The sequence below is a fragment of the Agelaius phoeniceus genome, chromosome 8 (assembly GCF_051311805.1).
Source record: "Agelaius phoeniceus isolate bAgePho1 chromosome 8, bAgePho1.hap1, whole genome shotgun sequence".
NCBI classification, from domain to species: Eukaryota; Metazoa; Chordata; class Aves; order Passeriformes; family Icteridae; genus Agelaius; species Agelaius phoeniceus.
This window is the reverse complement of record NC_135272.1, coordinates 9138036-9158935: the sequence shown is the minus strand read 5'-3', so window position 1 is coordinate 9158935 and position 20900 is coordinate 9138036. Positions and strand designations below refer to the sequence as shown.

The following is a 20900-nucleotide window of genomic DNA, read 5'->3' as shown; positions in this document are numbered from 1 at the left end:
GACTCACAGGTCGGGAAAAAACACAGAGGAACAAAGGCTCAGCTTGCCCATCTCCTTGCCCCAAATGAGAGACCTTCAGGGACAGAGCTGCCACCTCCTTCCTGAGCCCATCTGTGCCATCACACCTCCACCATTCCTGTTAAATAGCTTTGCCCAGTGTCTGGACTCTCCTGCAGTGGAGAGTCTGCACCCAAATTCCAGTCCCACAAAGGGGACTGGAAAGGAGCAGCATGCCCAGGAGGCTGGGCACACCCCAGAGCCCCTGGCAAGGCTCTCAGTGGTGTCCCCTGCAGCCTCCCAGCCCACAGCTGAGCCCGGGGTCAGGGCAGGACTTACAGAAGTGAGGGAAGGATCCTGTCTCCAGGGAATAAGGAGCCTGCATGCCCGGCTGCATTTCCAACCTGTGTCCTGTCTCCTCAGCAGACTCAACCATGAAGGGAGGTTTGGGGTCAGCTCCCTCAGCAGCTCTGGGCTGTTGGAGAGAGAAAGGAGTATTTACATATTTCAGAGCAGCATCTTCCCAATCTGCCCAAAGTTACAAATTTACCTCCCAGACCTTGACCGGGGCTGGGCTTTCCTGTGTTTGCTCTCTGGGTTCCTGTCTCTTTGGAAAGCAGGAGATGTTGCAATGCCAGGGGGAGGGCTGGGGAGGGCTGGGCTGCCTGGGAAGGGCCCTGCCACGCCAAGCAGTCGGTCCAGAGCAGCTCTGCTGACAAAGTGTCTCCTGGAAGCCACTTCTCTTCTAATCCCAGCTCCTAAAGGAAGGAAACCGAGCCAACAACTGCCATCCATACGGTCTGAGCATCTGCCTCAGTCCTGCCTTCCTCCTTCCCCCTGCCAGTTGACTGCTTTTTCTCATCTGCACCAACTCAATCTGCTAACAAGCATCAAGGAGGTGGCAGTGTCAGCCCCATCACCACTGGCCTCCCGTGGAGACCAAGCAGAGCCGGTTTTGCCTCACCAAAGCTGTCTGAGGACAATGGGGGCAGGTGTGAAGGCAGCAATGTTCTGTACACTCTTACAGGTGACCTGGACAGACCCTTGTCTCCAGGAGGCTTTCAGAAAACAACCAGCCTGTGCTGTGACCGGTTTTTCTGGTGCTGAATTTAGAGCCCCTGGCTTTGTTCCTGTGCTCGCTTATCTCTGTTACATTCTCTAACCCTGCATAGACATCTTCGTGTTTGGATTTTGCCAGTCCTGATGGAGAAGAGCTACAGGCAAACAACATTCCTCTCCCCTGTCTGAACTGATAATCTTGGTATCTCATCTCCTTGTGCTCCCCCTCGGGCTGTGTCAACACCTGAGATTGCTCTGCCTCCACTGCCCCATCCTGTGCACTGTGTGCTGCCCAGCCCAGCCCCACCAAAAATTCCTCTTGGTGCCAGCCAGACCTGCTGGGGGGTTTTAACCCCCTCCCTCTTCTAGATTTCTCCACCTTTGCAGCAGCAAAACATGCAGGTTCCAAAGTGCAGAGTGGTCTCAAGATATTGCCCCCCCGCCCCGAGACATTGAGGGTCTGGAGCCTCTGCAGGGCTGAGATCAGCAGCCAGGGCACTGCCAAAGCCAAGTGAGCCACATCAGTGCCAAGTGCCAGGACATGTCCTGCAGGAGAGGCAGCCACAGGAGTCCAGGCATGCAGAGCCACCAAGGGTGCCAAATCGCTGCTTTGGTTTTGCTTTGCATTTTCAGGAAATTCTTAATCTGAAACTGCAAGGAATTCCTCAAATTCAAGTTTTCATGGAGCTGAAACCCTGCAGGGCAGTCTGGATTGAAGCCAGGAGGTGAGAAAAGAGACTCCTCTTTAGGAATTCAGTGTGCTCCATTAGCCACAAGCATTGCCCCTCTTATGTCCTTGCACTGCTGTGGGTAAGATGGATCCAAACTCCTTCTTTTCTTTCTTTATTTTGTTTTTAGCCAGGAAGGGCTGCCCAGCAGTCAGATCCCTGCTCAGGGACTCCAGATCCCTCAAATCTGCCAGTGACCTTTCAGATCCACTCTGGCTTGCCTCCCCAGAGCCCACAAGCAGTGAGATTTGCTGAGCCCTGAGCTGTGGTGCTCAGATCCCTCTTCCCACCCCTTCCCCTTTCTCAGACCCAACACATTACAGCAGCTGCCAGGGCATGGAGCTGCTCCAGAAATGAATCTCCAGTGTGACATGGCACAGCTTTGATTCCACCACAGGAGCCATAAGAAAGGCTGAAAACCACGGTTCTCTCAATAAAAATCTTCACTTGAGGCACTTGGTGTGGCTGTGAGCAGAAGTAGCAGGACATGAACTCTCCAAGCACACAAAAGAGCTGAATCAACGTCCTGTTGGTGCAGTCCAACCAAACAAACTGTAGATGGACAGGACTGTGGGCTCTCATGTGCCAGGGAAGGGTTTACAGTGATACCAAAGGAATTATTTCAGCCCCACGGTGACAATACCCACCTGCTTCCTTATTCTGTTTTATTGATCTTGCCCTAATACATGTGGCTGGAGGAAATGATGCATAAATTACTAACAAGTTAATTTCTTGCTCCAACACAGACTCACAGCAGCCCTTTGAAGGGGAACCAGGAAAGACAATGTGTGAAAGGATAAAGGCAATGAGAGAAGCTTGGATGTAATAATCCCATGTGAATGATTATTGCTGCAACTAATGTAATCTAATAATGAAGAATTTACACCAGATGTCCTCCAGAATATGCTGGGCAGACTCAGGATTCAGCAGTGGATCCATTTCTAAGGAAACCTTGTTAGGAGGGGAAAAAAATGCTGTTGTCTGTTCATCAAATGGGAGGTTGTAGACCTTTACAGTCAGAGTGGGAACAAAAGCCTGCCCTGCAAAGCTTCCTGGAAGGGTGCTCAGCAGATCTCATTGTCCATTTGTTGTCAGGTGAAATTGGAGGGGTTGGGTTTGGCCTAGAAAGCTTCTAACCAGTCCAGGAGCAGCCTGTGTCAGGGCTGACACCAGGATCTCCCCTGCCTGTCCCTGGAACTCACAGGGAGCTTCTGGGGCTTCAGGCTCCAGGATAGATGAATAAAGAATGCAAAATCACTTCTTTTTGTTTATTTTTAACTTGAATCCCTTCAGCTCTCTCAAGTACATCCTTAAAAGAGTGCTCCATCCCTGTCCTGTTCATTCCTGTCAACTGGGCATGGATTTCCCTGGCACCTTTGGCAATCAGCCAGACCAGAGACCCAACATCCACATGTCCTCTTCATTCAAAAACCACTCTCAGCTAAGTGTAAAAACAGGCACAAAGCACATTTTTTACTCTCCCTCCTTGCCTCTGTTGCTTTCTCATCACCTCTTTGAAGGTATTTTGTACAGGTGTTCCAAACACCTCTTCCAGCTGCATTTGGGGTCTGAAACTGCTGTTCATAATTCCTGTTTAAGTAGCTCTGTGGGATGGAGGGGGGGGAAGGGAAGCTTTAGCAAGGTGCAGATCCCCTAAAACACAAACCACTACATTCAACTTGAAAGATTTGTTTAAGCCCCATTAACTTAATTGGGACTTAACATCTCTCTCATTGCTTGTTCCCAGAGATCTCCACAGTGGACACGTGTGCCACCAGCACTGAGTGGTGGGGACTGTGTGAGCCTGCTGTGATTGTGTCCAAACTGCATCCCCTGTGCTCTGCTGTGCTCCCCCTGTGTCAGGTAGCTGGATAGTGGAGCCTGCTTGTCTGTTGAGATTTATTTCACGGGGGCTCTGTGAGCAGAGCCTGCGTGCTGCTGCTCTGTCCAACAGGCACACAGCTGCTCCAGAGGGCTCTGCAAAACAGGGGCACAAGCACAGCTGCACCTGCAAACAGGGACACGAGCACAGCTGCACCTGCAAACAGGGACACAAACAGAGCTGGCTGCACTTAGGACTTGCAAACCCTGATTTTGGCCAGTTTGTGTGTCAGGCATTGCCGCGCCCAGAAACCACTTGCAAACAGGACCAAAGATCAGGTCTAATTTTAGTAAGCCCTTAGGCTCTGCATCCCCTGACTGGGCTGGCTTTGATGATAAACACAATCATAGGATGAAAGAAAGCAAAAAAACCCAGCTGGCACCTGCTGGGAGGGCGGGGAGAGAGAATCTGGCAGGCAGGAGGTTCCTACAGAGATTGCCAACACTACTACACGTCTGATTTGCTTTTTTGGGCAGCACGGTGAATGCAAAGGTGATCAACATTTGGCTTGGCTGGCCAGACAAGATGTGCCTGCATCAGACACTGCACTCACTCTCCTCTCTCTCTCTCTTTCTCTCTCTCTCTCTCTCTGCACCTCTCAAGGCAGCTCCTTCTGCTGTGCTTCACATCCCCAGCCCTTGAGCTTCAGCAGGGCTGAGGCTCTGCTGGAGTGCAGCACATCAGTGGGAATTGCTGCTCCCTTGCAAAGAGCCGTCTGGCTGCCTGGGCTGCTCCCTGCCAGACATCTGGACAGCCAATTGCACATTCCAGTTTGCAGCCCAGCACAAGGATTCTTGTTAGAGGATATCTCTGAGCCTCAGGAAACTTAGTTATCTGTAGGATTTTTAGGACAACAGCTTTATTTACAACTCAGTGTCACGGAAAGACAAATGTTTAACCAAACTAGCAATGATTTTGTTCTCCAAATACTTTCAGTGAGGAAGAGTGACTCTGAAGTGAGAAAACCCTTTGCTGTTGTCTGAGCAACAAAAGAGGTTAGTAAAGATTCTTGCCTACCCTTTCTCTAGCTCTGAAGTCATGAAGAAAGCGCCACAGCCCAGCTGTGCTCTTGAACCATTTTGTGTTCTTTTTGCACTTTGTTCTTTCCATAAATACCCAGTGGTTCCAGTGTGCCATGGAAGATGCAGGTGAGCTGGCTCAATACATTCATGAGGCTGAGTGAGTCAGTGCCCTGCAGCAGCAATCAGGCAGCCTCCTCCTCTCACACAGGGCACGAAGAGCAGCCCCAGCTCTGGGCTGTGGTAACCCCTGGGAGCTCCCCAAACCCTGGTGAGCTCCCCAAAGCCATTCCTTGCCCCCAGACTCCTCTCCAGAGAAGCCCACAGCACCTTGTGGGAGTGGTGAGCTGTGGAGAACCTGCACCCTGGGCCCACCAGCTGGGTTTTAGGGAGGTGGTCTGCACTACAGGGCTGTGGTGGTACCAGTTGTGGGTTTCTCTGGGTCTGGATTGAAGGCACTTGAGATGATAGTTCATGTCTGGACTCATGTTTATTATTTCTTATCAGTAAAACAGTCTCACTACTGTGAGTTCTGCAGCTTTTCATTAGAAGGCACAAAATGGCCAACAATCTCTTGGTACAAGGTGTTTTAAGACTAAACTATCCAATTAAGAACTGACACCTGGATTATTGTCACCATCATATTCTCTGGAAAAATCTCCTTGCCCAGGATTTTCTCCTGGGAAGCTGAGAAGCCTCAAAGGAAAAGGAAAACAATAATTATCTAATTTGCTTTTCCTGGGTTTTGCTGCTTTGGATGTTGTTTACCAACAGGTGATTGTTTCATTGGTTTCATGTGAATTGTTTTTACTTAATGACCAATCAGGGTCAGGCTGTGTTGAAAGTCTAGAAGGAGTCACGAGTTTTTCATTATTATCTTTTTACCCTTCTGACTGTATCCTTTCTGTAGTCTTTAGTATAGTTTAGTTTAGTATTCTTTTATATAAATAGTATCATAAAATAATAAATTAGCCTTCTGAGAACATGGAGTCAGATTCATCATTCCTTCCTGCCACGGGGCACCTCACAAATACGACAGATTATTTTCCCTTTTAACCCAATAACTGATCCCAAAGAGCCCCCAATGCAGACATTTCTGCCCAATTACAAAATGCCACCCAAACCCATGAAGAAGGAGGAAGAAGAAGCATGAAGAAGAAACCCTGTGCCCTCCATCTTGCTTCCATCCACAACATACTAAAAATCCCAAAACCTCAATTTCTCACCCAGAGAAATACACCTACACCACTCTCTATAATCTATTTCACACTTTTGGGGATTCCAGGCTATCTTGAAGTCTGGGAAACTTTCTCCATGAATGAGAGTCAGAGTCAGTGCTGCCCTGGGGGTCAGGGCACCCCAGAGCAGACAGGGAAATATTCCTGATGCTCTGGTTTCCACACAGGGCCCCTGTGGGATGGAAGGAAATGCCCTTGAGGGCATTTCTGTGTCTGCTCTCTGTCACAGGGAATGGAGCTGGCCTGCACCAGAAACCACACTAGAAAAACATGCAGACCTTGGTGGAAGCTACAGCAATTAGGTTAATTAAGGGCTGGGGCAGGCCCATATGTTTTCTGATCTGTTGTTTTTTACGTCCCCCTATTGCACCTGTTCCCACAGCATCCAAACACCCTCAAAGCTTAGGTTTTCCCACTGGGGACATGGGAACAGAAGGATGGCTGGCCCAGATCACAGCAAAGGCCTGTCTGGCCTCCCATCAAGCAGCAGAAAAAGAAGGGTGACAATAGGACGTGTCATTCCCCTGGGACAGGTCCTCTGCTCCTCCTGGGAAGGCCCCAGAGCTCTCCTCTAAGAAGTTCTGCATCCTCCTGTCACCATCCCTGGAGGGATTTACAAAAAGTGTAGATGTGGCACTTTGGGAGGTCGTTTAGTGGGAGTTGGCACCCAATTCCCACATCCCTGGTGTGGTTTGGAACATCCTTTCAGACATGGGTGCCACTGCAGTGGGAGCCACCCAGGTTCCTGTCAGAGAGCCCCTGCTTATTGCACAGGGGGCACAGCAGCAGCTCCCACCTGCAGAACAACACAGCCTGGGACAGGGGTTTGTAGCAGCCAACTCCTCATGGCTCTTCAAATCCTGGTTTCTGGGATCCTCTGAAAAGTTCTCTCTCTCCTCAGGTGTAAGCTCAAGGAGAAATCTGCTCTTCAGAGTTTGTGATGGTGTTCACAGGGGTTTTCTGATCAGGGAAGAGAGGAGGATCTGACTCCATGTTTCAGAAGGTTCGATTTATTATTTTATGATATATATTACATTAAAACTATACTAAAGGAATAGAAGAAAAGGTTTTCATCAGAAGTCTGGCTAAGAATAGAATAGGAAGGAATGATAACAAAGGTTTGTGGCTCAGCTCTCTGTCTGAGCCAGCTGACTGTGATTGGCCATTAATTAGAAACATCCAACATGGGCCAATCCCAGATGCACCTGTTGCATTCCACAGCAGCAGATAACCATTGGTTACATTTTGTTCCTGAGGCCTCTCAGCTTCTCAGGAGGAAAAATCCTAAGGAAAGGATTTTCCATAAAAGATGTCTGCAACAAGAGTTAGTTTTGCTCATTGAAAAATCTGCGGGAGCCCACGTTCCTAAAACCCCTCCAGGTGATTCATCCTTGCACAGTGCATTCCCTAAGGCAGAATCACTTTCTAGAGTTTCATGGAAGTAGAGTACCTGCTGTTTGCAACCATCTCCATCTCCCCTGCTCATGCAGGAACATGAATGAAGTGCTTTTAAAGTCCGTGCAGCCTCCATCACCCATTTCTGCCTCAAAAATACCTGCAGGACTTTCTCCCACTTAGGAGGCAGGGAAGGATGTTGTGAGAGTTCATTCACCATTTATTGGGCTGAGAACCAAAATGTGCCCTGTGTGCATGCAAAGAAACAGGAAACAAAAGTGACAGAACAAAAGCTTTGACTGATCATCATGGGGGTGTGTGTGTGTGTTATTAGCTTTGTCTGGCAGCATTTGAAACACTTTTGTCAGCGACTAAAGGAACCACTTCTGAATTTAATGCAGCCAAACTGGACAAGCAGCAGTCTGGAGAAAATGAGGATCTGTGTCTGGTTTCTTTTCAGCAGAGCCCAACACTTGTAAGCAGTTGCAGTTACTTTGGAAGATACTTTGTACGCCTGGTAGGTTTGAAAAATGCAGCTTTTAAACTCAGTTGTAGGATTAGAAGACAGAATGGAAGAACCTCTGCTGCATCTGTTTTTTTCCAGGGGTTGCATTGATCAAAAGTGATCTGCTGAGGAGTAGCAGAGATCTTCTGCATGCTCTGACAGTGACCCAGCAGTTCCCACCTCACCTGCAGAGCTTTTCTCTGCTGCCTTCAGCAGAAATGCAGAGAGGACTGGAGAGGGCCCTTGCTCTCAGCCTCAGGATGGGACTTTCCAGGACAACCCCCAGTGCCTTTCTGCTCAAACTGTACCATTTCCCCATGGGTATCTTGGTTGTTTGTGCAATGACAGCATTCCACCATGTCTGATTTTCATGTTATCAGGGCTGTTTGCACTGACACGCCATGGGGTAAAGCAGGGACATTGCTTTTTCCTGCTGCATTTTCACCTTGGTTTGGGCCAGGCTGAGCTTGATTTCCCAAGATCCTGAAGTGAATTCATCCTGCCTGATTGCAGCCCCTCCTTTCCCAGAAATCATCCTATGAAATAAGCCCAAAGTGTTTCCTGTCTCCCCTTTAACCCTTTTCCTTCTCCCCGGTGCTCCATGGCCCAAGCCCTGCTCCAGAAGCCATGAATTCAGTGTGATCCCCTCATCCTGCCCACTCAGAGGCTGTCAGAAGCCAAAAATGACAGCACTGGAGTGCCAGGAGCAAGCAAGTCACCTGCAATTTCACACCTGCCATGGCTGCTTTCATGGCAGCTGGCAAGGTGAGAAGCTGATGAAGGTCCCACTTGGCCCAGGCTGAAAGTCAAAGCAACTGTTGGGCTTTTCAGGGAATGTCCTTCTCTGAAGTAGGAAGGCAGGTAGAAAAGCTGCTGGCAGCTGCCCCGGGGCATCTGCTGCCTTGATTAGGAGGCATTTGTGCTTTTTGCAGCTGTCCTGTTCTTGGCAGCAGCTTCCCTGAGCTGGAAAAAGCACTGGCCACCATCAGCTGTGGAAACACTTTCTGGGCTGCAGATTTCTGTCTGTGGAGCCACAGCTGAACTGTATTGGCCAAGTCTGTGTCCCTTCTAAGTGAGTGCTAGGTGAGTAGCAAAAGCCATCCAGCAGGTTTTGGCTCCACTGGTGAAATCTAACCTGCAGCTTTGATTGTTTCTTCCTACAGGTGTGCAGGAGAGAGGCCCTAAACCAGACTAGGGAGCTCCACAGGACAGCTGTGCAAATGCTGTGACAGGCTGGGCTCTGGTAGCTGCTTTGCTGCTTTTCTGCAAGTTCCTGTTGCCCAGTACCAGCAGGAACCTGTCCTGCCTGTGGCTGGGCAAGCCCAGGCTGTGTTTCTCATTTGCTGTGAGTTATGGCTCCCAGGGAGCAGCAAACCTGTGGGCTTCTCTGTCCCTGACCAAGAGCTCATCACACAGATTTGCTCCTCTAGGTCTGTGTGGGCTGAAGACCCCTGATCAAACACCGGGCAGGGAGAGGAGCCAGCCCCCTGCCAGAACCAGAGGAACCCAAACAGCAGCAAGACTCAGGACAGAAAGCAGACTCACAGAGGCCCAAGAATGTTGCATTGCACAGACACTGTGATTGCAGCCTGGCCTCCTGGCCCTGATACCCTCTGGCAGCTCCCAGAGCAGGTTATGGCCACTGGATCCCAACTCCAATTCCTGTGGGGGCTGCTGCTGCTGCAGAGTCCTCCTGCCAGGCCTCGGCACAGCACGCCAGGAGCTGCAGGGATGTGCAGCCCCCAGAGCCTGGAGCAGCAGCTCATCTTCACAAGAGAAACACTGGCCAAATGCTGGCTCCAGCCCTCAGAAACTGGCATTTTGGGAGGCAGCTTCCAGCAGGCCCAGGTACACGACTGCTTGTTTGGTGGCTTATGAAAACAGAAGGCACAAACCCAATCTTGTGTCTTCCACTGTTTGTGTCACCAAAACCCACAGAAACACTCACCCCAAATCAAACACTGCCTGTCTGAGCCTTCCAGTGGAATTTTGTTTCTGACTCCCCCAGCCTGGCAGCCTGCAGAAGCGAACCAGCTGAAGCCACCCTGGGTAGCTGGGCTCGTCAGGAATGTGTTAAGTTACACCACAAACTCCATCCCCGTGCCAAGCAGCACACACACAAAGCTGTGAAAGGACACGAGTGCCTCCCAGTTAATGTCACCTTCACAGCTGCCATAGGTCACAGCACAAGCAGACACCAGCACAACATGCCAGGCAGAACATGGAGCCCGCTCTGAACAATGCCACAGGCCCGGGGAGAGATGAGGAATTTAAGGGAAGCAGAACAACAGGAAATGAGGAAAGTCCCTCCAGCAAAGGTCCTGTGGCCCATCAGAGGCTGCTCAGCACTGCAGTGACACAATGCAGTGACTGAAGGCCTGCCTGGCAGCCAGCATTCCCAAGGCCATTGTTGCCAGCACGGGAAGGACACAAATACAAACAAGAGCTGTGTTCCCAGGCAGAGACACATCCACTGCAAATGAAATGACTCCCTGGAGCTCCTCAAGGCCTGCATGCACCATGCCATCCTAGCTGGGAAATCATATCCTGAGGCAGGAAAAGCTGTGCCAGGAGGGGATAAAGAATCAAGCAACCTGGATGAGCACAGGCTGGGGTTTTGCCTGCATTGGCAAAACCGGACCAACATTAATTATGTTGCCTGTGTGATGGACCAATATTAATTATAAGGATAGATGGAACTTGAAAGTCACTGCAAGGAAGGAGATCCCCTTCAAAGAGTCTTGGTCTGGCCTAGGGGATATATAGGAGAAGTAGAGGATGAATCCCACCCAAATGTGATCTCACTAGAAGAGCATTGCCTCTAGAAGTCACAAGGCTTGGAGAAAGAAGAGGGATAATTTTATAGTCTCTTTTCTGGCAATAAAGCCCCTGTAAGATCCCAGAGAAAACTGCTAGAAGCACCAGCTGTGGTCAGGAAAGGAGAAGCTGAACTGCCCTGGGCAGCAGGGTGGGATCCAGGCTGGATAAGCAGCTCTCTCCAGAGGATGGCCATGCAGTAGAGGACACCAACAAGGGCAGCCCAGGGGATCCATGTGGTGCTTTAGCTCTCAAAACAGCTCCTCAGGGATTCAGAGCAGGGCGTTCCGGGCTAATCCCTGCGTCCCTCAGGGAACCTGAGGATTACTGCTCTACATCTGCTCCCAGGGCTGGGCCCCACCTTGTCCAGGCAGTGGAAATGCTGACAGCCACTCTCAGCTCTTTAATCGGTTTGGGACAAACAGCAATGGGCTCTGTCCCCCGTGGGGCAGCACCTTGTGGCATTCACGTTCTCTGAAAAATCCCTTTGCTCAGGGTTTTCCTCCTGGGAAGCTGAGAAGCCTCAGAGAAAAGGAAAACAATTCTTACCTCAATTGTTTCTCCTGTGTTGTGCTCATGTGGAATGTGTTTGGGGATTGTTTACCCACAGGTGATTGTTCCATTGGATTCTGGTGTGAGTTGTTTTCACTCTTTGGCCAACTGGGGCCAAGCTGTGTTAGACTCTGGAAAGTGTCACACGTTTTCATTGTTATCTTTTTAGCATTCAGCAAGTACCTTTTTTATATTCTTTAATGTAATATAGTATTACAAAGTAATAAAATAGCCTTCTGAGAACATGCAGCCAGATTCATCATTCCTGCCTGCCATGGGGACCCCTGCCAATACAATAGCACCTCTTAAGTGACTCCCTCCCTCACAGCCCTGATGGCTTCTCTTGACCTTTGGCTGGGGCAGGAATGCCCCTCAGAGTTTGTCTGGCAGCAGCTTCAGAGCTGCAATGCAGCTTCCCTGGTGGAGTGGTCTTGGTTTGTTAATTTGAGATTTTGTTAATTTTGAGATTTCTTGGTTAACATACTAAAGAGTGTGGTGGGTTCGGTGTTGGTTAATTATTAATGTGTTTATTTTTTGTTGTGAGATAGGATTAGGAGAAAGGTAAAGTAGGTTTCAAACTTTAAAAGGGTATAAAGAAAAATGTATTAATAGTAATTAAAAGAAAGAGTAATAAGAATTAGAATAAAACCCAACTAGAGCAAGGCTCAGTGAGCTCCCTAGAGAAGGGCCTCAACATAACTTCCCTGGCTTGGGGCTCAGCTGGAACAGGCCTTATTACTTGTTCCTAAGTCAGGAAAAAAAAAGAAGAAATTCTCGAGTTTCTCTCATCTTTTACATGTGTTTTTCACAGAAACATGTCTAGTTTTATAGTAGCTAAAGGTTTTATATCACTTCTTGAAGTGTCGCTCATACAAAACCATAACCCCTGGTTATCTCAGTTAACCATACAAAATGTAGATAAGTTTTATATCACTTCTTTAAATGTCTCCCATAGAAAACCATAACCCCTGGTTATGCCAGCAGCGTGTGGCCACCCCTGGTACCCCCCCAGCAGCAGCCATGGCAGTGTTTGGCTGCAGCCCAGGCTGGGATGGAGGTGCCAGGGCAGCAGTCAGAGCTGTGCTTTCAGCTGTAATAACTGTGATATCTCAGACCTGTGATAACTCTTTCAACTTCCCAGCAGGAAGGGCTGCAAAAACCTCGGGTTTGTGCTGTTAGTTGTGCACCAAGATCTGCTCGCTTCTCTTCGTGCTCTTCTCTCCCTCCTGCGCTTGCCTGCCGGAGCTGGGGCGCTGGTCCTTCCTCCTCCCTGTCAGACTGGGGATGCTGGTTTGGGATCAGCCCTGGCCGGGCCAGTCCCGGGCAGTCAGCCCCATCTGCTGGCTGCTAGGGAAATACGGGAAGCTCCAAGGGAAATTTAGAGTGGATTTTAGGAAAAAGTTTTTTGTTGAAAGAGTGATAAATACTGGAATGGTCTGCCCTGGGAGGTGGTGGAGTCACCATCCCTGGGTGTGTTTAAAAAAGGATTGGTTGTGGCACTCAGAGCCCTGGTTTAATTGAAGTGGTGTTAGGGCATGGGTCAGGCTTGATGATCTTAAAGGTCTCTTCCAACCCAGTGATTCTGTGATTCTCCAGTAATGGACAGCCTTGCTTTTAGTCAGTCTTCTCCCTAACCCTCACATTCTTCTGCTTAAGCCACAAGTCATAGGGCTGACCCAAATAGTTTAAATTATTCACATTTACAAATAGGGAGTGTTAAATTGAAAACATTTTATTAAAAAAATGTTACAAATAGAACGATTCACATTTACAAATAGGGAGTGTTAAATTGAAAACATTTTATTTAAAAATGTTACAAATAGGACAATACATATCAGGTTAAATGAGAGATTTTTAATTTATAATCATAACTTAAGTATAAATTAAAGGAGTCTCATTTGAAGACTTTTAACAGCTAAAAAAATCGTATTTTCAATACATAAACATACAAATCTCAGTCTTCCATTTCATTCATAAACATTATGCAGTCACGCAATCCTTACAAACACTTCCAATTTAGTTTCAAATAAATTCTGATCAACAGCCACAGACCTACTCAAGAACAAGTATTTTACAATGCATGTACAGTTAAGAGCACAGAAATATCCACAATAAAAACTGCTCAAATAAATACATATGTATATACACATATTACAGTACAGAATCCCACAGGGATGAGATAATTTCAGATCTACCTGCTGTGTTCAGAAACCAGAGTACCCTGTGTAAACACCATGGTTCCTAGTGCTGTTATATTTTTTTTTTTTTAAAAGGCATCTAAGTTTTCTGGGATATGCAGCAGAAACCCAAATAATTGCCCATATCACTGCAGGCATATCTATTGACTGGGACATCTGAAAATAAACTGGCTTCCACAACCCAGATCAATAGTTTCAAAGCTGTTCAGTGAATATTTTTCCATCCTGATTCTTCTGTTTCTGCAAGCATAACCCCTGTGAGTCCAGAGGAGACACTGCAGCAGTGTAGTAAGTGATGTGAATTAATGCATGTCTTCACCTCACCTTGGTACCTTTGAGTGGAGCAGAGGAGGAACCAGCCTCCTCTTTGGGCAGCAGTGCTCTGCTTACTCACCACCTGCACAGGAGATGGCAAGCTCCCAGTTCAGGATAAGCACATGGCTGAATGGAGGCAGGATTTGGCCTCAAGGCCAGAGTTCTCTGTTTGTCTTCAATGGAAATACCAGACAGCTTGAGTTCAAGATTTCTGAATCACATACAAGGTCAATCATCTTGTCAGCAAAAGGTAAAAACATCTGGACAGCTGCTGATTTGCAGGCAGTTTCATTCTCCAGAAATCTGAGATGTAAGTGAAGGTGGCTGCAATTCCTGTGGAGAGAACAAAATTCCTCCATAAATCAGAAAACTGGCAGAGATTTGTATTTGCTCTCATCTCAGAGGAATTTTGTATGCAGCAGGTAGCAGAACTGCACAAAAGCGTTCCTAATACCATTTGCAGCTGGACAGAATGCTAAGCACAATCATCCTTCAGGAGCTGAACAGCCATTTCTGCAGCAATAAATCCATCAGGCTTGTTAGGAACTGCCATGCAATGCCAAGATGCACATTAGGTGTCCCAAAGCACATATTGCTGTGTCAGCAACTGTACAGAAATTAGCAGCTCTGATTGATTGCTTGTGTGATTAAAAGGAAGAGAATTTGTGAGTGAAACCATCACATGTGCTTACCTGAAACACCTGAGTTAGACATTCTCACCAGCAATTTGGAAGCTACCTTCACTGGCTGTTTCCTGCCAGTTCCTATAAAACAAAAAGTGAAAAGTACTTTAGTGACAACAGGTTCTTATCAAATGGGTTTTAGCAAAGTGATGGCAATGGTTTTTTCATGTTGCTTTTTGAGACACAACTTACCTGAAAGGAATAAACTTCTTTGCTGCAAGAAGAATAAGAAAAGATATTAGTATTTCAAGACAAAAGCCCTCATTCTTGTTGTCTAAATATTTGGGGTTTACTATTTTTTTTCCTTTTTCAGATGTCCATCCAAAAGCCAAACGTGGCATACATGGAGGGTTCTTGAAAATAATTTTGGAATTATATCTAAGTATGTGAATTACTACTTTTTCAACAAGCAAGGCATAGGGCTTTGGAGGTTTGGGGTTGATTGTTTTCCTCCTTTCAGGGACTTTTCAGGAAGATAAATGAAGCAGAGCAGGTGCTGACCTTTTCTCCGGAAGCGCCTTGCGAGCCAAAGGAGGAATGATGCTGTGGACAGCAGAGAGGCAGAAGTGGCTGCTATGCCCACAGAGATGTAGCTGGCTTGGTCAGAGGCTGAAAGGATGAAAAGATTTCAGTGAGATCAAGGTGGGTCTTTGAAGCCCTCTCTCCTTCTTCCCTTTCCTCGTGCTCTTCGAGAGGAACCACAAGTGCAGTTTGTAACACTCAAGTTTTCTCTTGCTGAAACAGGATAGTTCCTGTACACAAGGTAAAAAGCTGAATACTAAAAATTATCCCATCCATTGCCAAAGTAATGGCAAAAGCAAGAAGCTCCCTACACCAGGGTCTGTCTCCAACCTCCAGCCTTGCATAGCAATTTGTGCTCCTCTTATTTTTCATGTTGCAGTTGATATTTTAACTCCCTGTGCGCTATCTTCTTCTTTGAGCAATCCTGCTGAGATCAATGAAATTCTAAAGGATCTAAATTCTGCTCAAGCAAATGAAAGTGGGATTGAGCTTTTAGGACCTCAAGAAAAAGCATTCCAGGCAGGCCAGGGGTGTTCCAGCTCAGGGCAGTGACAGAGCTCTTACTGCCTTGAATGAGAAGGCAAGGCTGAGCTTCTGTCCTTTGAAATTGCAGCCTCTGAGAGAAAAGCTCTGTGAGGTCTTTTGGCTGAGGAGTCCATCCAAGAAACTATCACACCAAATCAAAAAACCTATAAAATTTTCCACTGAGAACCAGACTTAAGAGTGCAGATTTCCCCACAAGGTTCTGCTTGTCTAGAAAAGCTTTTGTTTCTATTCACATGGAGAAAAAGCTCATGGTGAGAAATATTTTGTTTAAAAACCAAACAGAAAGAAGTGAAATCTGGTTGCAGGGGGTTTTTTATATATAAGAAATCAATCTTTTCCACCAAGATCTTTTAGGATTTTTCCCCTCTTCCATTTTCAAGCATGAGTGATTCTGTTGGGCTTTTGAATTAATGGACTTCACTGCATGTTCTAGCTCTCAGGTTGCTATTACCACCACTACCACCCTTGCAAACCTCATCTGACTACAAACACAGTGCCACCTCCCTGTGGCTGCTCACAGGCAATGTACCTTCACACGTGGGCAGGCTGGCACTCCAGTTTCCTGAGGGGCTGCACTCAAGAACACGAGAGCCATTGAGACTCCATCCTTCCAGGCAGCTGAAGTGGCAGGAGGTGTTGTAGGTGAACATCCCAGCCCCGTGGGAGCAATCCATGGAGCCTTTCTCAGGAGAGCTCAGTGGTTCACACTGTATGACTGAAACACAAAAAGATATGGTTATTCCTGCTGTAGAGTAGTGAAGTATGCAAGAAAAAAAAAAAATCAAGAGGTTCCAAGCAAACAAATAGTGAAATTTCTATATAATTTCCTGTGGTTTGCTTGCACATAATTTTTTTGCAAAAGAACACAACTGGAACAACTAAGGGCTTTCCTGTCTTTGGCCCAATATTTTGCACTAGTAGATGTACACTTATTTTCAAATTCATTTGACTTTGGGATGGGAGCTGCTCAGAGCCATGAGCAGGCATTCCAAGGCACAGCTGAAAACATGGCAACACAGAACTGAGTTTGGAGCCAGGGTCCTACAGGAACAGGGATTCCTGCGTGTTCCCCAGTGAGCAGAAAGCTGCAATTCCCAACAGCCTTACCTTTGCATTTGGGCACCGGCTGTGACCACTGGCCCTGAGCCGTGCACTCCGTGCTGGGTGATCCCTGCAGGACAAATCCCTCGGGGCACTGGAAATGGCAGCGGGAGCCAGGGGTGAGCTCTGCAGCAGCGCGGTCACAGCTGACGGAGCCTTCTGCTGGCCACGGCACAGCCTCACAGAGCACAGCTGCAGCACAGGGAGCACACAGCCACCATCAGCACAGCGCTCCGGGACAGCAGCAGCCAGCGCTGGCAGCCCCCGCGGCTCAGCTGAGCAGCGAGAAGGAAATTAGGGAATTAATTAGGAAATTACCTGCACACTCTGGCTGCTGCCTGTCCCAGGCTCCTGAAGAGCCACACTGCAGGGTGGCTGCTCCTCTCAGGGTAAATCCTTCCTCACAGCTGAACTCACAGGTGGTTCCCCAGGTGAGCTGCTCTGAGGGATGGGAGCAGTTCACAGTCCCATGGGCAGGCATTGCCAGGGCAGGACAGGTCACAGCTGAAAGGCACAAGAGACAGCACAGAGCTTAGCTTGGGGTAGGTCAGGATAAACAAACACTCTTCTGGAGCTGGCAAGAGACATGCCCTGCCTGGAGCTGTCTTACAGAGCCATCAAACCTCCCTTCAGACCTAGCAGTGTCTGAAGCAGGTTGCACAGTGCAGCCAGAACCCTTAAATCTGCACCCAAAGCACACAGGTCATCCTGGGAATGACTACAGATTATTCTCCACCCTGGAGTGCATAAACTGACACTTGCTCCCATTTGGGGTTTACGCAATCAAGATTCCTGCCTGAACACTCCACTGTTAAAGTGTGGTATTGGGATCTGCTTATGAAAAGGGCTGGGGATGAATGCCACTCCTGGATTAGATCTGATTGAGAGAGGAAATTACCTGCACACTCTGGCTGCTGCCTGTCCCAGGCTCCTGAAGAGCCACACTGCAGGGTGGCTGCTCCTCTCAGGGTAAATCCTTCCTCACAGCTGAACTCACAGGTGGTTCCCCAGGTGAGCTGCTCTGAGGGATGGGAGCAGTTCACAGCCCCATGGGCAGGCATTTCCAGGGCAGGACAAGTCACAGCTGAAAGGCACAAGAGACAGAGCTTAGCTTGCAACAAACCATTTTAAGTCTTTTTCTTTTTTGAATCTTAGCAACACATCCACTAAACAGGAGCAGGTTTAGAAAAGCTACTACTATGGCATGCTACTATGCCACCATCCTACAAAGCAGACAGAAGGGGAAATATTTTAAAATGGGAAACTAGCTCTTCAGGCAAGACTGTTAATTCATCTGCAGCTCATGACAGCAACTACTTAAAATCCAAAATTTCCCTATTTTTATTGTTGCTGTGTGACCTTTGATGCTTTAATTGTAACTGGCCTGTTGAGAGCTGTCTCACAGCTAGGTCATCTCAATTCCCTGTTTCCACCTAAGAGTTGGAAAATTCTTTCCCTGCAAGGAACAAGGCCAGAACATTCATCCTACTCATCTCACCTCCTCGGGAACAGAGACCTGTGTGCTGAAATACAATAGCACCTACATCACATAATGTGTTACAAAGGATTTGGCCAAATTTCCATTTTTACCTCCTGCCTGAGGTGTAGAGGGCCATGTGCAATGCAGCAAGCTCACCTTTGCATGCTGCAAGAGGGGCAGACCAGAGCCCAGCAGAGGTACAGTGGACAGACTCCAGTGCAGTCAGCTCATAGCCCTCCTCACACTGAACTTTGCAGGATGAGTTGTAGCTGAAGTTCCCCAATGGATGCTGGCACTCAAGACTCCCATGATCAGGTTTCTCTAGTGGATCACAACTCTCAACTTCAAAGAAGCACAAGAAGATAAAGAAGATACACAGTCAGTCTCTTTGGCTGAGCAAGGAAACCAAGAAGGCAAACTGAGCACTAGGTAGCATGAGTTGGTCAAGAAGCAGGATGAAATAATCTTACCAAACTCGCATTCAGGCCCATAGAAGCCAGGGTTGCAATGGCAGGTGTGGTTGTTGATGGTCTCTATGCATTCTCCATTGCCACTGCAGAGGGATGGGTTGCAAGAAGCTGGAAAAAAAAAAAATAAAGCAAATTATGAAAGAATCAACAACAGCCACTAAGAAAACGTGGCTAGCACTTTGTTTGTCTTTCTGACACTAAACAAGCCCTTTGTATAGCAAAAGAAAATCAGAGGGTTTGGTATTTAGGATTGTCCTGTCATTTCACAGAAGCATTTCTCAAATGCACACCTTTTACAGACTAGCTCACAGTAAAAGGATTCTGGTGGCTGGAAACTCCAAGACCGCTTGTTCTGAGGTAAATATTAAATGAAGTTAAACAACTCATGCCAGCCACCACCTTAGCTCCCCAGATCACACTGGAGTGACTTTTATCAGGCCATACCTGTGTAGCACAAGGCAACCTTCTTCTTCTCACACTGCTCATCATTCCATTTGCCATCATCCTTCCCTCTTTTGATGTAGATCTCAACGCAGTCCTCGTTGTTCCCTTTGCCATTTGGTTCCCCTGAAGCCCAGTTTCTTGCTTCTTCTGTCAGCTCTTTGTTAGTTCCAGTCCAGGTCCACACCCCATTAATTTTTCTGATTCCAATCCAGTAGTAACCCGGATTGAAGGGTAAGAAGGTATTGAGATGCTTGATTTCCTCCTGGTTCTGGATGGCAACCAGGTTAGTGTACTTCTTTCTGCACCACAGCTCTGCTTCCCTGTAGGTCATGTTTGTGTCTGAATAATGGTATGTCCACCCATTCACCCCCTGCAGCACTGTAAGTCCTAGAATGAGAAAATATCCAAAAGTTGGTGCCTGACTTCTCCCCTCCTCTCTCTCTAGAAGAGGACATTTAAGCTCTATAAACACTGCAAATGCATAAAAACTAGTGGTAATTATTTTATAAACAACCACCTGGCAAGCTTCAAACCAGGCAAGTCAGCTTCAAGTACAGGACTTCAGCCTGTGAAACTACATCTGATCACACAAAGCTTTGAGACTTATAGGAGCCAATTATGGCTCTGACAGGCAAGCAGGGAAAATGTGCCATTGCATCCAGAGGTTCTTCTGTGTGAACACAGCCTCAGGTTAATTAGGGCAGGTTCAAAAATTCTCTTTGATGCTGAGCTCAAAGAGAACAGTCACATTAATATTGCCATCCCACTGGTTTTCTACACAGAGAAATACACACTTACCATAGGTTAGAAGAGATAGGAACTGCAAGCAAATCATGTTTCTGAGAGTTTTCTCTATCTTTCAAGCAGATGGCTATGAGAAATCAAAGAAACACATTTGTAAAAAACAAATTAGTCAAAAATCCATATAAAGTACTTGTCATGCAATTTTTGCTATGTAGGATTTCCACAAATTATTCATTTAAAAATTGTTTTTAATATCAAGATACTTTAAAATGTAAGCGGCTTTTAAGGAAGATGGACATAGATTTCCAGCTGTCCAGTTCTCCTTTAGCTGGGCAGTGAAGCAGAATAGCAGAGTCCATTTCTACTCACATTTTGTAGCTGCAGTGTCCAGGTGACAGAATTCCTCTGCGCTGCTTCCCAGAGACTGTGGCTAAGTGGATGAACTCAGCCTTGAAAATCAAGTTCAGCTCCAAGTGTCTGGACTCTGAAATGCTCTGCCTTTTATTCCCTCGACTAGCCTGCCCTCCACGAGACGGGAAACTCCGCATGGAAAACAATTTCTTGGAAAATCCCAGGATCCGTCCCTCCCACACGTCAGGACGGATATTACCCCTGGCCAGAGAGACACACTGTGGTGACAGAGTGCCAAGTGCCACATGACCAACTTTTACTGACAGAAACACACAATTCCAGGATATCAAGGAGGAGGAGGAGGAGGACAATTAGATGGAATTAAATGCATGAATAAGCAGATTGCAATTTTTCACTTGGCATAATGTTTTGCAGTGAGGAGGCATCAGTTCTTCCGGTATCTCTGTAGGAAAGGCACCAACACTCAAAGCTGGAGCAAAAATGGGAACTGCAGCAAAGGACAAGCCCTTCCTATGGATCTCAGCTGTGCAGAGCTCTCATTTCTGGTCAGGTTTGTCAGCTCCAGGATTGCTGGAACTCCTCACAATACAGGTTCATCAGTCACTTGTGGCAGTCAGGCTTGAAACGTGGACCTTGCTCTGAAGAGTCCCTTGGACCATATTCTTCAATGTCCTGATCTCGATAGAGTTACAGCACCTGAACAGGTGCATAGAATATTTCAGTGGACAAGGCAATACACTAGGAACTCATGCACATTTATTGTGTATACTTTGATTAATTATACTGCTGCATAAAGCTCCACTGTCGTGGATGGGATTTAATGAGGCTGAACA

At 47.3% G+C, this 20900-nt stretch overlaps 1 protein-coding gene across 1 annotated transcript; it reads right to left on the bottom strand.

Moving 5' to 3' along the window:
* Window positions 1-13128: 13128 nt before the first annotated feature.
* On the bottom strand, window positions 13129-20154 carry SELE (selectin E). The gene is made up of 13 exons (XM_077182694.1): window positions 20065-20154; window positions 19750-19822; window positions 18952-19338; window positions 18508-18615; window positions 18194-18379; window positions 17456-17641; window positions 16876-17061; window positions 16564-16749; window positions 15986-16171; window positions 14890-14997; window positions 14581-14602; window positions 14398-14469; window positions 13129-14038 (listed from the first exon to the last, which is right to left on the bottom strand). The coding sequence occupies exons 2-12, from the start codon at window positions 19784-19786 to the stop codon at window positions 14412-14414; spliced, it is 1650 nt and encodes a 549-aa protein (XP_077038809.1). The 5' UTR covers window positions 19787-19822; window positions 20065-20154; the 3' UTR covers window positions 13129-14038; window positions 14398-14411.
* Window positions 20155-20900: the final 746 nt, after the last annotated feature.

Excerpts from the sequence above, each read along its gene's own strand:
- SELE (XM_077182694.1), bottom strand. The coding sequence starts at position 19,786 with ATGATTTGCTTGCAGTTCCTATCTCTTCTAACCTATG. Across the intron at positions 18,616-18,951 it reads GGTTGCCTTGTGCTACACAG|CTTCTTGCAACCCATCCCTC; the intron begins GTATGGCCTGAT and ends TTTTTTTTCCAG. Across the intron at positions 14,998-15,985 it reads CAGCCTGCCCACGTGTGAAG|CCTCTGACCAAGCCAGCTAC; the intron begins GTACATTGCCTG and ends TCATCCTTTCAG.